This window comes from Ahaetulla prasina, chromosome 3 (assembly GCF_028640845.1).
Source record: "Ahaetulla prasina isolate Xishuangbanna chromosome 3, ASM2864084v1, whole genome shotgun sequence".
Taxonomy (NCBI): domain Eukaryota; kingdom Metazoa; phylum Chordata; class Lepidosauria; order Squamata; family Colubridae; genus Ahaetulla; species Ahaetulla prasina.
The window spans coordinates 175084575-175102408 of record NC_080541.1 but is presented as its reverse complement, the minus strand read 5'-3'; the positions used below and the strand labels follow the sequence as shown (position 1 = coordinate 175102408).

Here is a 17834-nt window from a genome sequence, read left to right as displayed (position 1 = left end):
TGCAATGTAGTATAACGTAATTACACAATTGATATACATTTATGCAAATAATATAAATTTAAGTACCTCACCAAAACTTTGGTTGCAACCAACTTGTCCTTTATTTTAGGAGATTGTCTAGATCATGGGTGTCAAACTCGCATCACATTGTTATCACGTGTCATTTTGCAATGTTTTTCCCATTCGTGGAGCAGGGGTGGGTGTTGCCTACACATGACGCATCCGGCCCATGAGCCACCAGTTTAACACCCCTAGTCTAGATGGAATTTTGGCTTTTGAATTCAAATTTCAAATTCCATTAAATCAGGCTCTTGAAAAAGCACATATTGCCTCCCTATGTAATATTCAGAAGAGTTTGAAATACCTTTTCATCTGATTTAATTGGTTTTAATCCAAGAGTTGTAAAAAAACATGTAAAATTTCATATTCCTAAAATGAGCAAATGGAGATAAGATGATCTTGGAGGGGGGGAGGGAGAGAAGAGAGAGAGAAAGAGAGGGGAGGAAAGAGACAGGAAAGAGAGAAGGAGAAAACGAGAGAGAGAAAGAGAGAGAGAGAGAGAGCGCCAGTGCAATACTAACTTTTTAAAGGATTTAAGAAAGCACAGGCTTTTCAGGATAATATTTATTCCTGGTATATTTGAAGAGAGGGGGGAATTGAAGTCTTAAATTTGCTAATTTGAGAAACACTGTTTTAGGGAGTCCCAATGCGGATGTGGATAGTAGTAAATTCATATGCACTGTTTATTTGGATTCTCAAAACACATTTGATAGATCTCTCACCATTTTTCTGAATAAATTAACAGTAGAGTAAAAGTTTCTTTATTTGTTTGTAATTTTTTGTTAAGCAGAGACCTTGGATTAGGAATAAATGGCCAACTTTCACAATAGCTGAAACTAAACAATGGGACACCCAGGGAATTGCACTGAGACCACCAGTTTAAATTAATTAATTAATTAATTAATTAATTAATTAATTAATTTATTTATTTATTTATTTATTTTGTCACAACAGTATATACAATCATCAACATAAACAATAATTCATCATGAGAGAAAAAGTATATAAAAGTAAAAGTATAAGTAAAAGTATGCATATAATATTATAATGAAGAGAACAATAGGACAGGAACGGTGGGCACTTTTGTGCTCTTATGCACGCCCCTTATAGTCCTCTTAGGAATGATAATATAATTATGAATGATCTAAAACAAAGACTAGCATAGTAACCTCCAGATGTTTTGAACTCCCACAGCCCCTGCCATTAATCATGGTGTATAGGACTGATCAAAACATCTAATCTGCATTGGAATTAAATCCCAAAGGAGTTTTGGATCACCAAGGGAACAGCTAGGCAAATCCATTCATAATGGAAATATTTCAGAATTAGGTTGTTTTAAGCCTAGAATCACTTCACTGAGTATGGAATGTATTGCCAGTAACATTTTAAGTTTGAGCTAATGTCTATTTCTCTTGGGCAGTAAGTGGGAAACTTCTGTTCAAACAGTACAGACTTCTTAGGAAATACCGTAACTCATTTTTTTATTAAAAGAATTTTATTTTGAAATGGGGTTGGGTTGGACAGGTTTGCAAGTGGTTTCTCATTAAGTCAGTTTTCTTTTCCAATCTGTATAAGACCAAATAGAAAAATTCTTCCACAGTTTTTGTTCTGTTTTGAAGTTACTTCAAAGAAATAATTTTGTAAAAATTCTCATGGTTGGAATTTGGTGTGTTGGAGATTAAATCTTTTGTTTAGCCATTTGAGCATTATTGAAGTTAGAAATCTGACTTAAGCAATGCTTAGAAAAACAAATTTTATAACTAACAGAAAGGAGATTTCTAGGAAGTGCACTATATGTATAAGCAAACTAACATCTAGTTAACTACGTTTTGCCAGTTGCCAAATATCCTAAACACAAGGCCCTGGGAAGAAAAGCAGAAGGAAATTATTTGAGATTAGCCATTTGTTCAACAAAGAGCAGGGAGAGTAAAAGGCAGTATGCTAGTATTGCAAATGAACTACATTTTCATAGCACTCTAATGTGTTCCGGAAATTAGCCTAAAATATTGCTCTGATTTCCTTTGAAGGAAATGGAATGGGAATGGAAAAGCCAGAATGGGTTAACTCAACAGAAAATAGGATCTTTAAGCAGTGAAAGCCTATGTAATAATTTCTTGTTCTAGTCTCTGCGCCAGAAATCATTTAGTATTTCTCTCTTTTATATCCTTTCTCCAATCAAACTACAAACTACATTTCCACCAATATTGGAAATGGTCAATAATCATCCCTTATAAGTATATTAAGCATTTCTTAACATATTAAGCATTTCTTGATATATCCACTTTGAAATTAACTATTTTCAAGAACAGACCGCTTTCTATACACCATTGGTGTATTTACTGTTGCAAGAACAAAATCATTCATTAAACTGGAATAATTTATAACAATAGTAGACATGGCTCATTCTCTGTTCTACCTTTAAAATTCCCTGAAAACTTTCCCTTGAAGCCCCCACAATACAACCTTAATAAAGAATACGTATTACTGAGATTTAAGAAAAAAGTGCATCTACCCCAGCTCCTGCTTGCAACTGCAGAAAATACAGAATTCTTAACTTAGAGAAGAGATGCAACCTGTAGAAACCCATCCTAGTGCTTATTTATAACCCTATTTTGCCAACTTTGTTTTAGAAACTTTACTAACCATATCATAATTAAACATAGGAACCATGAACAAGAATATATTAGCTTCAGAATTTGTAATAAATAATATCCTAAAAAGAAAATGATGTACTAGAAAAAAACATCTAACAAGCTAGATCAGGGGTGTCACACTCATGGTGTCACAATGGCATCACTTGATGTATCGGGACTTTTTTTCCCTTCGCTAAACCGGGTGGGGGCGTGGCCAGCATGTGATACATCCAGCCCACGGGCCAGGAGTTTGACAGCCCTGAGCTAGATGAACATCTAACAAGCCAGTGGATCAGTTTGCCTTCAGAAGTTGTAGCTGCTCCATCACTGGAGGCTTTTAAGAACAGATTGGATAGCCATTTGTCTGAAATGGTATAGGGTCTGCTGCTATAGTGGGTTGCACTAGAAGACCTTCAATGTCCCTTTCAACACTATTAATGTGTTAAGCTACTTTAATTACACATTAATATCTCCATGATTACTGAGCAATTAGTTATTCTTTCCCTTCTTGGAGCCAAAGACTAGTATGATTCTCTATTTCGTATTCAGTTAGATAATTTTCAATAGTAAACATAGCAAATGAGCATTATTCATAAAACTGCTATTCTGTCATACTATTCACAGTACATTTAAAATGCTAGTCCATAAGGAAAATTGTTATTGTACCTAAATTGTTATATCTATTCCAAACAATACCAGTAAGATTAGGGAAAACATTTTTTGATCAATTAAACAGAATAATAGGTAAATTTATTTGGTTGGGAAAAAAGTCTGAATAAAACGCAAACTTCTTCAGGACTCCAGAACCAAACTAGGCTTCGGCCTACCTGATTGGGAATTATATTATCAAGCGGCAGCATTAACGTGGCTTAAGAATTGGGTTCAATTAAGAAATAAGAGAGTATGAACATTGGAAGGCCACGACTTTCAATTGGGATGGCATGTATTCCTATGGGAAAGAAAAAAATAAAACCCATACATACTTCCAGAGACATCTAGTGCGAAATGCTTTGATAAATATTTGGGATAATATAAGGAAAAATCATTATATGAAAGTTTCTGTTTGGATATCAACAATGGAGGCCATAATTTACCCCAATGTATTAGACATAAATAAAGCAGTAAGGTATTCGGAACTATTAGATGAACTTGGAAATTTAAAATCAGAACAGAATTTGAGAAACCAGGGGATAAAAATTGATTGGTGGCCATACCTGCAAATTAGAACAAAATGTAAAAAAGATCGGGAAAAACATGGTATTTATAGAGAACAATTGGAACGTGATAAGATACTATTAGGAACAGGGGGAAAAATGGTTACAAAAACATACAATTTTTTGTTAAAATTTAAACTGGAAGAAGAAACTGTGAAAGAGACATTGATTAGTTGGGCGAGAAATTTTGGACACAATATTCAATTAGATCAATGAGATAAATTATGGGAGAGAAACTACAAACTAACGATGTCAGCTGTTTATAAGGAGAACCTTTACAAAATGTTCTATCGATGGCATCTGCCACCAGCGAGATTAGCCAAGATGTTCTTGAACAGGTCCCTGGAATGTTGGAGGTGTAGGCATAAACAAGGAACGTTCTACCACATGTGGTGGACCCGCCCTAAGATTAGAAAATACGGGTGTAAGATAAGAAAGTGGTTGGAAGCGATAACTGAACAGATGATAGAGATGAACTTTTCCTTTTCGGCATTTTTGAAGGGAAAATGGAGAAAAAATTACAATATATAACACTACATATATTAACTGCAAATAGAATTGCCCTAGCACGGAATTGGAACCTATCAGATATTCCTCCAGACCAAATTATAATTAAAAAAAATTTATGACTGTGCAGAAATGGATAGACTGTCTATGGAAATGAAGGAGAGGGAAGAAACCAAGTACTATCAAATTTGGAACAAATGGTATTCCTGGCTTGAGAGTAAACACAAAACCTAAGGGATAATCTGTTAAATATAGAAGGTAAAATTGTTGAAGAAATATAGGATATGAAATTGAATTATGAATAGATGTTACTATAATTCAAATAAGGATGTAATTTAAGATAGAGATACATAGAATTAGAATTTTTGTAAATATGTTTGTTATGATAGAGATACCGATATGGAAAAGCTGTCATTAGTGTTAATTTTTTGCTGATTTTTTTTTCTTTGTTTTTCTTTTTGTTGTGTTTTTTGTATTGTGTGTTTTATATTTTGGAAATTCAATAAATATTATTTTTTAAATAAAATAAAATGCTAGTCCATAAGGAAAATGATTCTGGGGTTTATGCAAAGTTATTGATCCTCATAATCAGGTGAGAATACATTTAAAATTAAAATTATTTGTATTAAAATTTCTTCAGTTTAGACATTTTCTTAGAAGACTGTAAATGCAGATGAAAGATATAATTTATCACAAACCAGTTATGAACATAGGTGATACAAAAGTTGGTCACATACATTGGGTTAAGACAAGAATTGTTAAAACATTGACCAGCATAACAGAATTGGAGAGGTAGACTAAAATGTAGACTATATTATAGTCAAGCCTAATTATACAACTATATGACATGGTTTTTCATGTGATTGTACAATTTTCCTGCACAATTCCAGGAAAAAGCAAGCTGCTTTATGTAATTATACACAGGTACTATATTTGTGCATTCTCCCAAGAATCCATTTTACCTTGAAATCTGAAATACTGTATTACCCCATTACATATTCATTATAAACAATATCAGTTAGCCCAAGCTAATTATACTGAAAGGAAATTTTTAAAATAACTTACTGTAATGTATACAGTAATGAAACTTCTGGACGAAAAATATATCAGTGAGTAAAGTGCTTGGAGAAAAATCAGTCAAATCCTTCAACTTGTGACTTTACAGGTTGCATATTATTCTCATATAAAGCATTTGGAAGGAAAGGGTGATTTACACTGCCTTTACATATAAATATGGCATTAATACAATCTCTCTCTCTCACCCACACACACAATTTGCTTCTTGGAAGCTTTCCACAGACCTTCCAAAACTACTTTAATGTTCTTTGAGCTAGACTAGAACTAATGCTGGTTTCATAGCCAGATGCTTTAACCACTACACTACACTGAACTGGTTCTATTTTGTTGATAAAAAGGGTAAAACTTTCCCTGTCCAGTAATGTCCAACTCTACAGAGCATGGTGCTTATCTCTATTTCTTATCCAGGGGAGCCAGAGTTGTCTGAAGACACTTTCCATGGTCATGTACGCAGCATCACTATACAACAAAGGTGCACAGAATGCTGTTACTTTCCCACCAAAGTGGTACCTATTAATATTTTTACATTTGCATGCTTTCGAGGGACTAGGTGGACAAGAGCTGGGGCAGGAACAGGAGCTCACCACATTATGCAGTGCTCAAGTCTTGAACATGGGTTGTCAGCTTTGCAACTGACAAGCTCAGGGTCTTTAACTGTTGAGCCATCATGTCCCCTTATTTTGTTAATATTCCCATCAAATTCCCAGAAGAAAAAAAAGAGAAGAAAAATTGCAATTCTTTATGTAGAGCTCTTGTATATGTTTACTTAAATACAGAGATGATCTCAATCATATAATCTCCTTCTTCTAAATCAGGGGTGTCAAACTCACATCCTCATGGTATCATCAGGTGACGTATCATGACTTTCCCCCCCCTTCGCTAAACCAGGCATGGGCATGGCTAGCGCATGACGCACCCAGCCTGAGGGCCACAAGTTTGACATCCCTGTTCTAAATCATGTTAGAAGTCAAATGGGACATTCTGAATTAACTTGACTTCCAGCTATGGTGCCATATTCCTTAGATTTATTGGCAAAGCTCATTCCCAGTACTCCTGCAAATAGTGTCCTTGACTTTTTATTATGTCATTTCTCCACATAGCAAAACATCATATTCAAGGCTGCTTACCTTCAAAACCAACTTGTTCCAACAGGTTGAGTGGGTACCATATCAAGGGTTTATTACCAATAGGAAGAAGAGCTTTAGGGATATTTGAGGTCAGATCCATCATGCGGGATCCTCCGCCTACAGCCATCACCACAGCTTGAAACTCCATACCAAAATCTGTCAAAAAAATGAAATAATCCAAAAATTCAGCCAATAAGCAGACAACCTATGTTCTTTACAGGAGGAAAAAGTGCAGAACTAGTAACTTCTCATAGTCCATAGAAAGACTTTAACAACCATCAGAAACCAGCATCCTTAGCCTTCTGCTTTGCCATTTAATCATCTCTCTTGTGTTAGATACCTACAACAACCTGCTGCTGTATTACAGCCCTAGCTAGCGAAGCCACTGTTGGAAAATCCACAAAACTGTAGGTCAACCTCTGAAAGATTATAGTACATTTCTCATTCTTGTGTTAAAACTTTTGTTTTCTGAGTTAAAGCAGCAGAAAAACTGGTTACTTTGAGCTGAGATATTCTGCTCTCATTCATAGACTTTATTATATCATTTTTCTTTCAATTTATTCCAGAGTCTAGACCAATCTGCTATGTTACCACTGCCAGGTTTAAAACCACGGCAAGTAGATGAAATATGCTCCACATCAGAGGTCTTCAAACTTGGCAGCTTTAAGACTTGTGGACTTTAACTCCCAGAATTCTTGAGCCAGCATAGCTGGCTGGAAAATTCTGGGAGTTGAAGTCCACAAGTCTTAAAGCTGCCAAGTTTGAAGACCTCTGCTCCACATGAATGAACCCCCTTATCAAAAGCTCTGTTGGAAAAGCCAGGCATCAATTTTATACCTAATAAGCATGCGAAGCTAATGATGCTCTTCTTTACCCTCCTGTCGCCACGAAAATAAATAATAACTGGCAGGCTACGCGGGAAAAAGGAGGGGCTTTTCCTCCCAACATCCCACCAAGCGCTTTGGTACCTGAAGCCTAAAGGCTGCTTGGTTTCACCGTGACAAGTGGGAACCAATGGTAATAGCTTCGCTTCCCCTCCGGTGCACTTCTACGTCTGCGCCGCTAACAAAACGTGCACACGCTCTACCGTACCGTGTTTACACGCGGAGCGAGTCGATGAACAGCCCTAACGAAGAACACCGAATAACCGATCTGCTTGTCACTTGGTAGGGGAAAATAATCAAGTGAAGAGAATACCGAGCGATGGAGTTCCGAAGAACAGGAGCTCAGAGATCTCGATCTCCTTTTGGAAGAGCGCGGAGAAAAAATGGGGAGCGAGAAATAGGTTGCTGGTTTCCCTGATTTTTTTTTTCTTGAAGTGCAGCATTCGTGCAGGGTGACAACATATCCTACAATTTCCCAAGTATTACGTCAACGATCAGGGTGCTTTTAAGTTTCAGGAACAAAAAATGGTGATATGCACTGAGAAAATGAATACATTATTTTACACAGTATGGTGTTGTAAAATGTTACATTTAAATATTGCTTGATTTGGGCTGATGTAAAGCTTATTGTGGAGCACACACTGTGGGCTTCTCCCCCCCCCCCCCCGTTGATTTTGAGGCACTAACCTATCTTGTGAGAAACTATAGCTGCTTGAAATGGATTATCCCAAGTGGGTTAACAGTGTTACCTCTGTTTCAAGTTAGGCTACTCATCTCACTGCTGCCCAAGGTAATGAGTGACAGATCCTAATGAATTTGATGTACCTTGAAGCTGGCCTAGGACTGGGTCAGATGTGATACCTAGCAAGAATAAGCTGTCTCTCATTCATGGACTGAAAATGATTCAGCATCATGGGCACATGGTAGAAACAAAAAGGTATTACCAGGACAGGCTTGTAAGTCAAGTGCCAGTGGATAAAAAAAAAAGTTAGAAAAGAAAGAAAAACAAATGCCATTCTTATAACCATTGGCAAACCAAATAGGAGTGCCAACATAAATACTATACAAATCTATAGTAAAAATACATTTGGAGTGTTAAACCTTGTATAGTATGGATCATTATGCTTTTTTTTTAAAAAAAAGAAAAGATGGAAAGAGAAAAACGTGTGAATAATACAGCACCTTCCCTATAAGGAAAGATTATAGTAATTCGTCCTTGAGCCTAGAATGGAAGGTAAAGGGAGATGTGACAGACATTATAAAATCGTGCATGCTAGAACTTGAGGTTTTGAAACTCATTGAAGTCAGGCCTAAGGGCATCAGCCTGAACTTGGGGTAGTGTGCATGGCATGTCGCCAGAAAGAAAAGAGGACTGTTTATACAATGCAGGTTGCTCAATTATGTATTACCTGAACTAGCTAGGGACTGTAAGGGACAAACCTCCCCCAGTTTTGGGTAATCAGTGTCAGTTGGCCAATCTCTTGCCTGCCAACAGCATCCCAACTGGTAAGATGCTGCTTTCTAGGGAAGATAATTTATGACATTTTGTCATTCAGACCCGAGCGATGACAGTGAAACAAACCTGTGATAAACTTATTTTTATGGATTTCCTCAAACAACTGAGGGCCAGCCATTTACCATACTCTCCCAATAAGTTTGATCTTATGTTGAATAAGCTCCACATGGGCTTATCCAGCCCCTGGACCATATGAAAGCAGTAAGATTCAACTCCCAACCCTCCCAGACTTTCCCAAGCCTGATTCCCATGACTCTTCTATTTTCAAGGATAGCCAGTGATGAAGTTCCTGAGCCTCAATACCTGATCATCCTGGATCAAAGACAATATGAAGGTGATGTCCAGAAGTAGGCCATCATTCCAGTAGAAATCAATATTAGTTTTTCTTTCCCCAAAATTTCTATGCCGAAAATTTCTATGCTTTGGTTCATTTGGCTCGTTTGGATTTTTTACATTTTGGTGACATTGATTCATTCTTGCATTCTGTACACTGTGTTTTCTTGCCCCTATTGTTTGTACAGAGTTCATAGTGCATTTCAAATAGAAGAGAAAAGCCATGGCTGGTTGGCCTGCTAAGCAAAGCAGAAACAGGTGGGAAATGTGCATCTTGTTTATGTTTTTTTTGTAATATCGATGGGGGCATTTTCCTGCAAAGGCATGCTCGACCTTGAGTTTTGACCTGTACACTGCAGCTCTCTTATCCTTTTATTTTAGAACAGAAGTCTTCGAACTTGGCAGTTTAAGATTTATGGACTTCAACTCCCAGAATTCTTGAGCCAGCATAGCTGGCTGGAGAATTCTGGGAGTTGAAGTCCACGAGTCTTAAAGCTGCCAAGTTTGGGGACCCCTGTTTTAGAATTTCAAGCATAAAAAGAAGAGTTGTTTTGCTGAGCAAGGATGTGTGTATCCCTCATGATCACTCTTTCATTTTGTATGCTATTGAGGACTACTGGTGTAAAAGTAATTTATATTTAGAATACAAAAGCTGGCAGATGGGCAGAGGGAGATGTTTGTGTGGTTTGGGGCTTGTCTTCTAAGGAACAGTACTTCCTGTCACTAATTATTAAGCTACCAGATAGAAACCACAAAATACCTTAGTTTTTTGGCAACCTGCTGGGAAAAATAATGGGTACATTTCAGGTAAATTTTTAAATACAAGAATGAACAGAGTTATCCCTGATTGTTTGAAAGATTAGTTTTAGCTGTAGATTTAGAGGGGGAAAGTAATCTCTTAAGTGGGACCAACTAGAATTATTTCTTTTTCTTTCTTTTCTTCTCCTGCCCTTAAGAGGTAATTAAATGAAAAGTTGGAGTCTTGTATGAGAGATAAAACACAGAACCAATGTATTTCTGCTTACATTCCTTGCTGTGAAAATACCTACACCCCAGGCACAAATGTATGTTCTAGTTTCAAGGCACTGCATCTGTACTGCAAAAATACAAATGACCACTAGATGGCAGCTGAGAACATTCTGTAATGTTTTGCTGCTATCTTGTGGTTGTCCAATTTTTTGCAGCCTTTCCAGATCCCAATTTTCCATGCCTGAAACATCTGAAACTGCTCTGAGTTTTATTTCTGCTGAAAGTGGATTCACTATATTAATTCAGATTTTTTTTTTTATGCCTATGGGGTGTGGTCAAAAAAGCCAATACAATGGTGCCTGGTTTTTTGCAAGCTTCAGTTGCGCTGCCATGGCCACCATCTTGACTTTTTGACCAAAATTTGCAGAGCCCTCTGTTTCTATGAAACTGAGTCTAGCTTGAAATGAGGCAAATGGACTTCAGGAATGTAATGCTTTGTTTCAAATTACAGACGGAACTCGTTTTCTGTTTCATGCACACCCATGATGATGAGAGGACATTTGAGAGACTTCAAAGGAAAAGAGCCAAAAACAGAGAAACGAGAATACTGCTAAAAATTTATTTGGCAGGGTTAAGTATGGCAGTTGGAATTAATTCAGTGTTACTTATTTCTGCACTTTATTGCTCCTGCCAGGAAAGGCTAAAGATACTGTACAATATTTTAAGATTAAAATTTCAAGGTGGAACTAATTTTGAGAGGTAACATCACATTCTGGAAAACTGGTTTATATAATACATATAGCTTTGCAAGGGTTACTATAGCCCACTGCTATACTATAAATCAAAGCACTCTATATTCAACAAGATTTTAAACCAAGACTTTTTGTAGCTGATTAGGTCCTATATAAGAATGCTGAATACCTGAGTATGCTGTATACTCTGTTGTAATTATTTAAATTATACAAAACTTGCAGAAAAAAACAAATTATATTTATGTTGTATGACCACAGAAATGGAAGAGCTGTTTCATTTTACTTCTGTTGAAAGAGTTGAAAGTTTCAAACAAAAAGTCTACATGCCTGCAGATGCACTTTCCTGTATCATATAGCCCGTGTTTGCTATTGCTTTGCTTTGGTTAAAAACCTCCATATTTAATTAGTCAAGAAAAATAAATCAGGATTAAGGAACATTTTAGGCAGCAGCTGAGCAACAGTTATGCATTTATTAATCACAGCAGCCATTCTTTAATATTTCTCCTGAGTGAACGCTTAACTTATTGCTGAATTCTTTATTTCTTAAATGCATTTTCTACAATCCCACATCTGGAAGCTTTCTCAAAATATAAGTCTCCTGAGCGTGCCTGGACTAAATAAAGCCAAAAATGGAATCTCCATTCTCTCATGGCAGTCTGTGTTTCAAAATTCACTTTGAATTTGGATGAAAAAATATTGAAACCTACCTCTATTTATTTTTTTTAATCAGAAATGTCAAAATAGGTACCCTGTTTCCCTGAAAATAAGACATCCCCTGATAATAAGCCCAATCGGGCTTTTGAGCGCATGTGCTAACATAAGCCTCCCTCCAAAAATAAGCTCTCCCCAAAAATATTTAAACGCAGAGCTGGAAATCAGGTAAGACGGCAAGAGGAGTCCCATCTTGTTCCACATACCCCAAAATAATAAGACCTCCCCGAAAATAAGGCCAAGCACTTATTTCGGGGTTCAAAAAAATATAAGACGGTCTTATTTTTGGGGAAACACGGTAGCCCTTGCTTAGTGATGACAAATCATTTGACCATCATTAAGTGTTGTAAGTGTTGTACTTTGATGAAGGTATCTTTTCTTTTATGTACACTGAGAGCATATGCACCAAGACAAATTCCTTGTGTGTCCAATCACACTTGGCCAATAAAAATTCTATTCTATTCTATTCTATTCTATTCTAAATGGAACCAGCAACTTGGTCATTAAGCAAAGTAAACCTCAACTGAGCTTATGATTTTACTTCAGTTTTCCTCTGCTTCACAGATCTACAAAGTTCATAAACACGAGGATTGGTCATAAAGTTACTTTTTCATCACTATGGAACTGCAAATGGTCCTGTATCAGATAGCCACTAAACAAGGACTACCTATAAAGTAATACTAAAAATTTTCTCTTCATTAATGCACCATTCTTTTGTTAGAATTCACTGGCTCTGATAGCATAAAGTTGGTTATTATGGCAACACATACACTGTGGTTGTGATTGATTCTCTAGTGACTGATTCTCAGTTTTGCTATGATCTCCTCACCTGGAATATTAATAGACGTCTGTCTCAGTACTTTAGACATGAGAACCCAACCCTACAGACTACCCCATTCTAACTATAGAGAGTTCTTGGAAGGATAGAGGATAATGCCAAAAAAAGCATTGCTACCAAGAGTGCTTGAATTATTATTTTCTCCCATGTGTCTTAAATCTTTTCCCATGTGTGAAAGCTTTCTCTTGCTACATTGTTGTAAAATTCCCTTGGGTCTTCCATGCAGAGGTCAATACATCCAAATGACTGGGCTATCATGAGAACTCGTGTATTGCAACATCACAGATTGGATGCACAGAACAGAATGAGCTGCCCTGCATACACACACACTGTTCATTAGAAGTACCAAAAGAAACTAGTTGTTTTCATTCATTGTCATTGAAATCTTCTCTCCCTTCAGGTTTGAATATTCAAGTGATACTTTTTCCTTTTTTCAGACACAGTCTTGTACAACTGCCAGTTACACTTCTTTGTTCCCCATTGCTTTTGTTCTCTGTAGGCTAATAGGTACAGCCGCTGAAGCTAACAAACCATCTTGCAGATCACGAAGGAGATTCATGACATCTCTACCATCTGTGGCCAGGATGCAGTCAGCTCCTCCCACTGGGGAACAAAATGACTGTGTACTTTATCCAAGTCGACAGAAACACATTTTAGAATGTGATGTGAAATTGGGAAGGTCAGTGGTTACAGCTTGGGAAAAAACTAGGCTCAAATCCTCCCACAACCATAACATTTAGTACTGTACTGTAGTGTCTTTAAATTAATTTCTTTCTTACATCAAGGTCATTCATTGTGCTAAACCATCATTCATTCATTCATTTGTTCAATTTCTATTGAGCATCTCAGTCAATGATTGGGTGGCTTACAATTAAAAAAAATAGATTACAATTGAAAATACTAAAAATGTTTTAAAACAATAAAAACACTAAAAACATCCAGATTAAGTATACATAGGTGCTTGGCCAGTTAGCAATACACCAGGAAATTGGTCCCTTAACATTATATGGTTGGTGTGTTTGATTTTCACTTAGCACACATTGTAGAAATTCCAGCTAGTATGCTTTATAAACTAAATGTTTATAACTTAACTCCGTGTCACCCTAGCCCAGGGGTCAGCAACCTTAAACACTCAAAGAGCCACTTGGACCCGTTTCCTACAGGAAGAAAACACTGGGAGCCACAAAACCTGGGTGGGATGGCCAACTCGATGCCACTCACTCCCACCAAGTCACATGACCACCTAGCCACGCCTACCCAGCCACAAAACTATTCTTTATGTCTCTCTCCCCTCCTCTCCCTATCTTCCCCCTCTCCCCCCTCTGTGTCTCTCTCCCTCTGTATCTCTCCCTCTCCCCATTCTCTCACCCCCCCTCTCTATGTATCACTCTGTTTGTGTCTCTCTCTAACCAATAGTGATTTATCAAACAAACCATAATGAATTAAATCATACTTATCAGCTAGATAATAGCTAAGTATATGAATTAAATCATAATTATCAGCTAGATAATAAATTCAGACTGGTGGAGTTTTGTGAAAACAGGAGCAGCACAATTCTTGCGTGATGTCCTATGTGCTTTGCAGGAGTGATGAGATTAAAATTAATATAATGATATAAATTGTGAAAATTATAGTGTAGCTTGAATTTCCACAAGCTGTTGCTATTCCATTTAATCTTTTATAAACATTTTGGGCACATAAGTGGTTGAAGATGGGGTGAATTGTCCCAAACCTAATATCACTGGAGACATTGCCTGAGACAATATCCTAATTTCTATTTTGTTATTTTTACTCGTCACATTTTTTTTTGAAATGGCATGGGCATGATTTTGAAGCTAGTGAGAACATAATTTGGAGGAGGAGGAAGAGGAAGAAGACGAGGAATAGAATAGAATAGAATTTTTTATTGGCCAAGTGTGATTGGACACACAAGGAATTTGTCTTGGTGCATATGCTCTCAGTGTACATAAAAGAAAAGATACCTTCATCAAGGTACAACTTGAAATGGCAATGGAGGAGGGGGGGAGAAGGAGAAGGAGGAGGAGAAGGAGAAGAAGAAGAAGAAGAAGAAGAAGAAGAAGAAGAAGAAGAAGAAGAAGAAGAAGAAGAAGAAGAAGAAGAAGAAGAAGAAGAAGAAGAAGAATGAAATTTACAGCACTCAGCGCAAGTAGCAGGTTATTAAGTTTTGTGAACTATTGTAACTGTCAAGCGGCAATTGTCAATTCTCACTAAGGATCAAGAGAGCACTAGTTCATTTGAGACTTTTTAATGTATTGACTTTGTTTTTAGTTATAACTATAAATAAGGCTGGAATTTGTGAAGAAATTTATTTTAGTAGTAGACATAAATGGAGCTTGGAAAAATCTTATCAAATAAAATGAATGTTTACAACTTAATTCTGATAAAAATAACCCATTTGGCTGATCATGTGAAATCATACTGCTACAAAAAAAATTGGCTTGTTCTCTAAAGATTTGATCACAATTTGATTATGGAGTATTAAAAGACCCACTTAATCTATACCATATTTAATAAAACATACTAATTTCTGTGTTTCAAAGATATGTAAACAATTTGGCACTCAGTTGGCAAAACAAGATTTTTTTTTGCAAGAGTTCTTTTTCTTGAACTCATGAAGTAACTAGGATATATAGGGCTTTTTCCTTCATGAGTTCAGATCTATATAAATGTTTATTAGGAAACTAAGAATTGTTGGAATCTTCGCCAGCTATGTCATCAACCATGTTCTATAGTCATCCCTTTTAATTTTAATGATTTCCAGCTATATTATCTTATATTAAGATTGCTTCCAAAAGACGGGTCCTAGAGCTAATAAATCATTGCTTTTCTATAGTATGTATCAGAATATGATGATCTTGGATAGAGATGTGCATATATGATTGGAATACATTGGGGAAGATCCAAGTAATCAGAACATTATTTTTTTTCAAAAATAAAGGTCAGCACATATTTGTTCAAGCACGATTAACCATTATGACACATGAAATATAAAACAATTCAAGCTTATAATGCAGGGGAAAGAGCATAATTTGTTTTCTATTGTTTTTGTGAGTGAGGCAGTGAATATTTATTGGACCTGGATCCAGAGGAGCCTTACGGGGCAGGATTAAGCATTCGGGTATTGAATTGGTATGTGGGAGTGACCTTGGAAAAAAAGATAGAACCAAGGAAGAGTTAGATAGAATTTTTTTTTTATTGGCCAAGTGTGATTGGACACACAAGGAATTTGTCTTGGTGCAGATGCTCTCAGTGTACATAAAAGAAAAGATACGTTCATCAAGGTACAACATTTACAACACAAATGATGGTCAATATATCAATATAAATCATAAGGATTGCCAGCAACAAAGTTACAGTCATACAGTCATAAGTAGAAAGAGATTGGTGATGGGAACGATGAGAAGATTAATAGTAGTGCAGATTTAGTAAATAGTTTGACAGTGTTGATGGAATTATTTGTTTAGCAGAGTGATGGCCTTCGGGGAAAAACTGTTCTTGTGTCTTGTTGTTCTGGTGTGCAGTGCTCTATAGCGTCGTTTTGAGGGTAGGAGTTGAAACAGTTTATGTCCTGAATGTGAGGGATCTGTAAATATTTTCACAGCCCTCTTCTTGATTTGTGCAGTATACAGGTCCTCAATGGAAGGCAGGTTGGGAGCAATTATTTTTTCTGCAGTTCTAATTATCCTCTGAAGTCTGTGTTTTTCTTGTTGGGTTGCAGAACCGAACCAGACAGTTATAGAGGTGCAAATGACAGACTCAATAATTCCTCTGTAGAACTGAATCAGCAGCTCCTTGGGCAGTTTGAGCTTACTGAGTTGGCACAGAAAGAACATTCTTTGTTGTCCTTTTTTGATGATGTTTTTGATGTTAGCTGTCCATTTTAGATCTTGCGATATGATAGAACCTAGAAATTTAAAGGTTTCTACTGTTGATACTGTGTTGTCTAATATTGTGAGAGGTGGAAGTATGGAAGGGTTTCTCCTAAAGTCTACCACCATTTCTACGGTGATAAAAGGCAACATAGCCCACACCAGGCAAGAGACTGAGAAGAGACCCTCCCTAGTTTCTTAGGCTGTAAAACAGTGCTGAAATCCAAATTTTTTTACTACCGGTTCTGTGGGCATGGCTTGGTGGGTGTGATGTGGCTTGGTGGGCATGGCAGGGGAAAGACACTACAAAATCTCCATTCCCACCCCATTCCAGGGGAAGGAGACTGCAAATCCCCATTCCCTCCCCACTCCTGGAGGAAGGATATTGCAAAATCTCCATTCCCACCCCACTCTGGGGCCAGCCAGAGGTGGTATTTGCCGGTTCTCTGAACTACTCAAAATTTCCACTTGCTGGTTCTTTGAACTGCTCAAAATTTCTGCTACCGGTTCTCCAGAACCTGTCAGAACCTGCTGGATTTCAACCCTGCTGTAAAGGGGAACGGAGGAACAGATATACTTTCGGTCTTGCAAAATTCTGTCAATGTAACCTTATAATAAAGTAAATCTCATCTGGCTATGCCTCCTGTCTGATTAAAAGACATGAAATTATTAAAATTGCAGCTAAAAAGCTTTTTTTTCCTTTGTCTCAAAATTTACATATAAAGACTAGCAGTTATTAAAAATTACTCTGACAATATTTCAGTTAAATTATTGAAATATAAATCTACTTATCCAGACACAGCGAAAACGTAATAATATTCTGAAAGATAATTTGTTATGAAATGATGCCACCAATCAAGTTTATGGTGAATCTTATTGCATTACTTCCAGGCTCAACAGAGTCCTCACAAACCACAGGAGAGTTACCAACAGATGATAATAAAATGAAGAAATTCCATAAAACGTGGGAGTAAAAAATTGTGATGCTACAAAAAACATAGTGCAGAAGCCACATTAGCCTTAGCCCCTCCATTCATAACTTTCATAAATTTCCATTCATATGACTCAAGAGGTCACCTGGGGAAAACTTTCATGCAGTTTTCTTGGCCAGCCCTGCAGGAGTGCTTTGCCATTGCTTTCTTTGAGAATGTTTGATCAATTCCCCAAACTAGCCTATTCCTCTGGAATTCCCTGGAGATTTCCCATCTGAATACTCAGCAGGTCCAATCCTGATAACCCTCCAAGCAAAGCAAGACTGACCAGATACTGCCATCTGCTGACCCCTGAGGGATGACACCATGAAAGCAAGGAGCAAGTGAAGGC

General features: G+C 37.0%; 1 protein-coding gene and 1 long non-coding RNA gene across 3 annotated transcripts in view; one reads left to right on the top strand and one right to left on the bottom strand.

Moving 5' to 3' along the window:
• The window catches only part of EIF2B3 (eukaryotic translation initiation factor 2B subunit gamma), a 103692-nt gene extending 95959 nt beyond the window's left edge, over positions 1-7733 (bottom strand). The window contains exons 1-2 of one of the 2 annotated variants that reach the window (XM_058174726.1): positions 7587-7733; positions 6619-6774 (exon numbers count right to left, since the gene is read on the bottom strand). In XM_058174726.1, the coding sequence (XP_058030709.1) occupies positions 6619-6766 (148 nt within the window). In that variant the 5' untranslated portion in view covers positions 6767-6774; positions 7587-7733. Of the gene's footprint in view, positions 1-6618; positions 6775-7455 lie in introns of both variants that reach the window. The other variant, XM_058174727.1, reaches the window with a different exon arrangement.
• Positions 7734-7828: 95 nt separating this feature from the next.
• Positions 7829-12072, top strand: LOC131195636 (uncharacterized). The gene is made up of 3 exons (XR_009154501.1): positions 7829-7981; positions 9540-9609; positions 10832-12072. It is a non-coding gene; the product is annotated as an uncharacterized LOC131195636 (long non-coding RNA).
• Positions 12073-17834: the final 5762 nt, after the last annotated feature.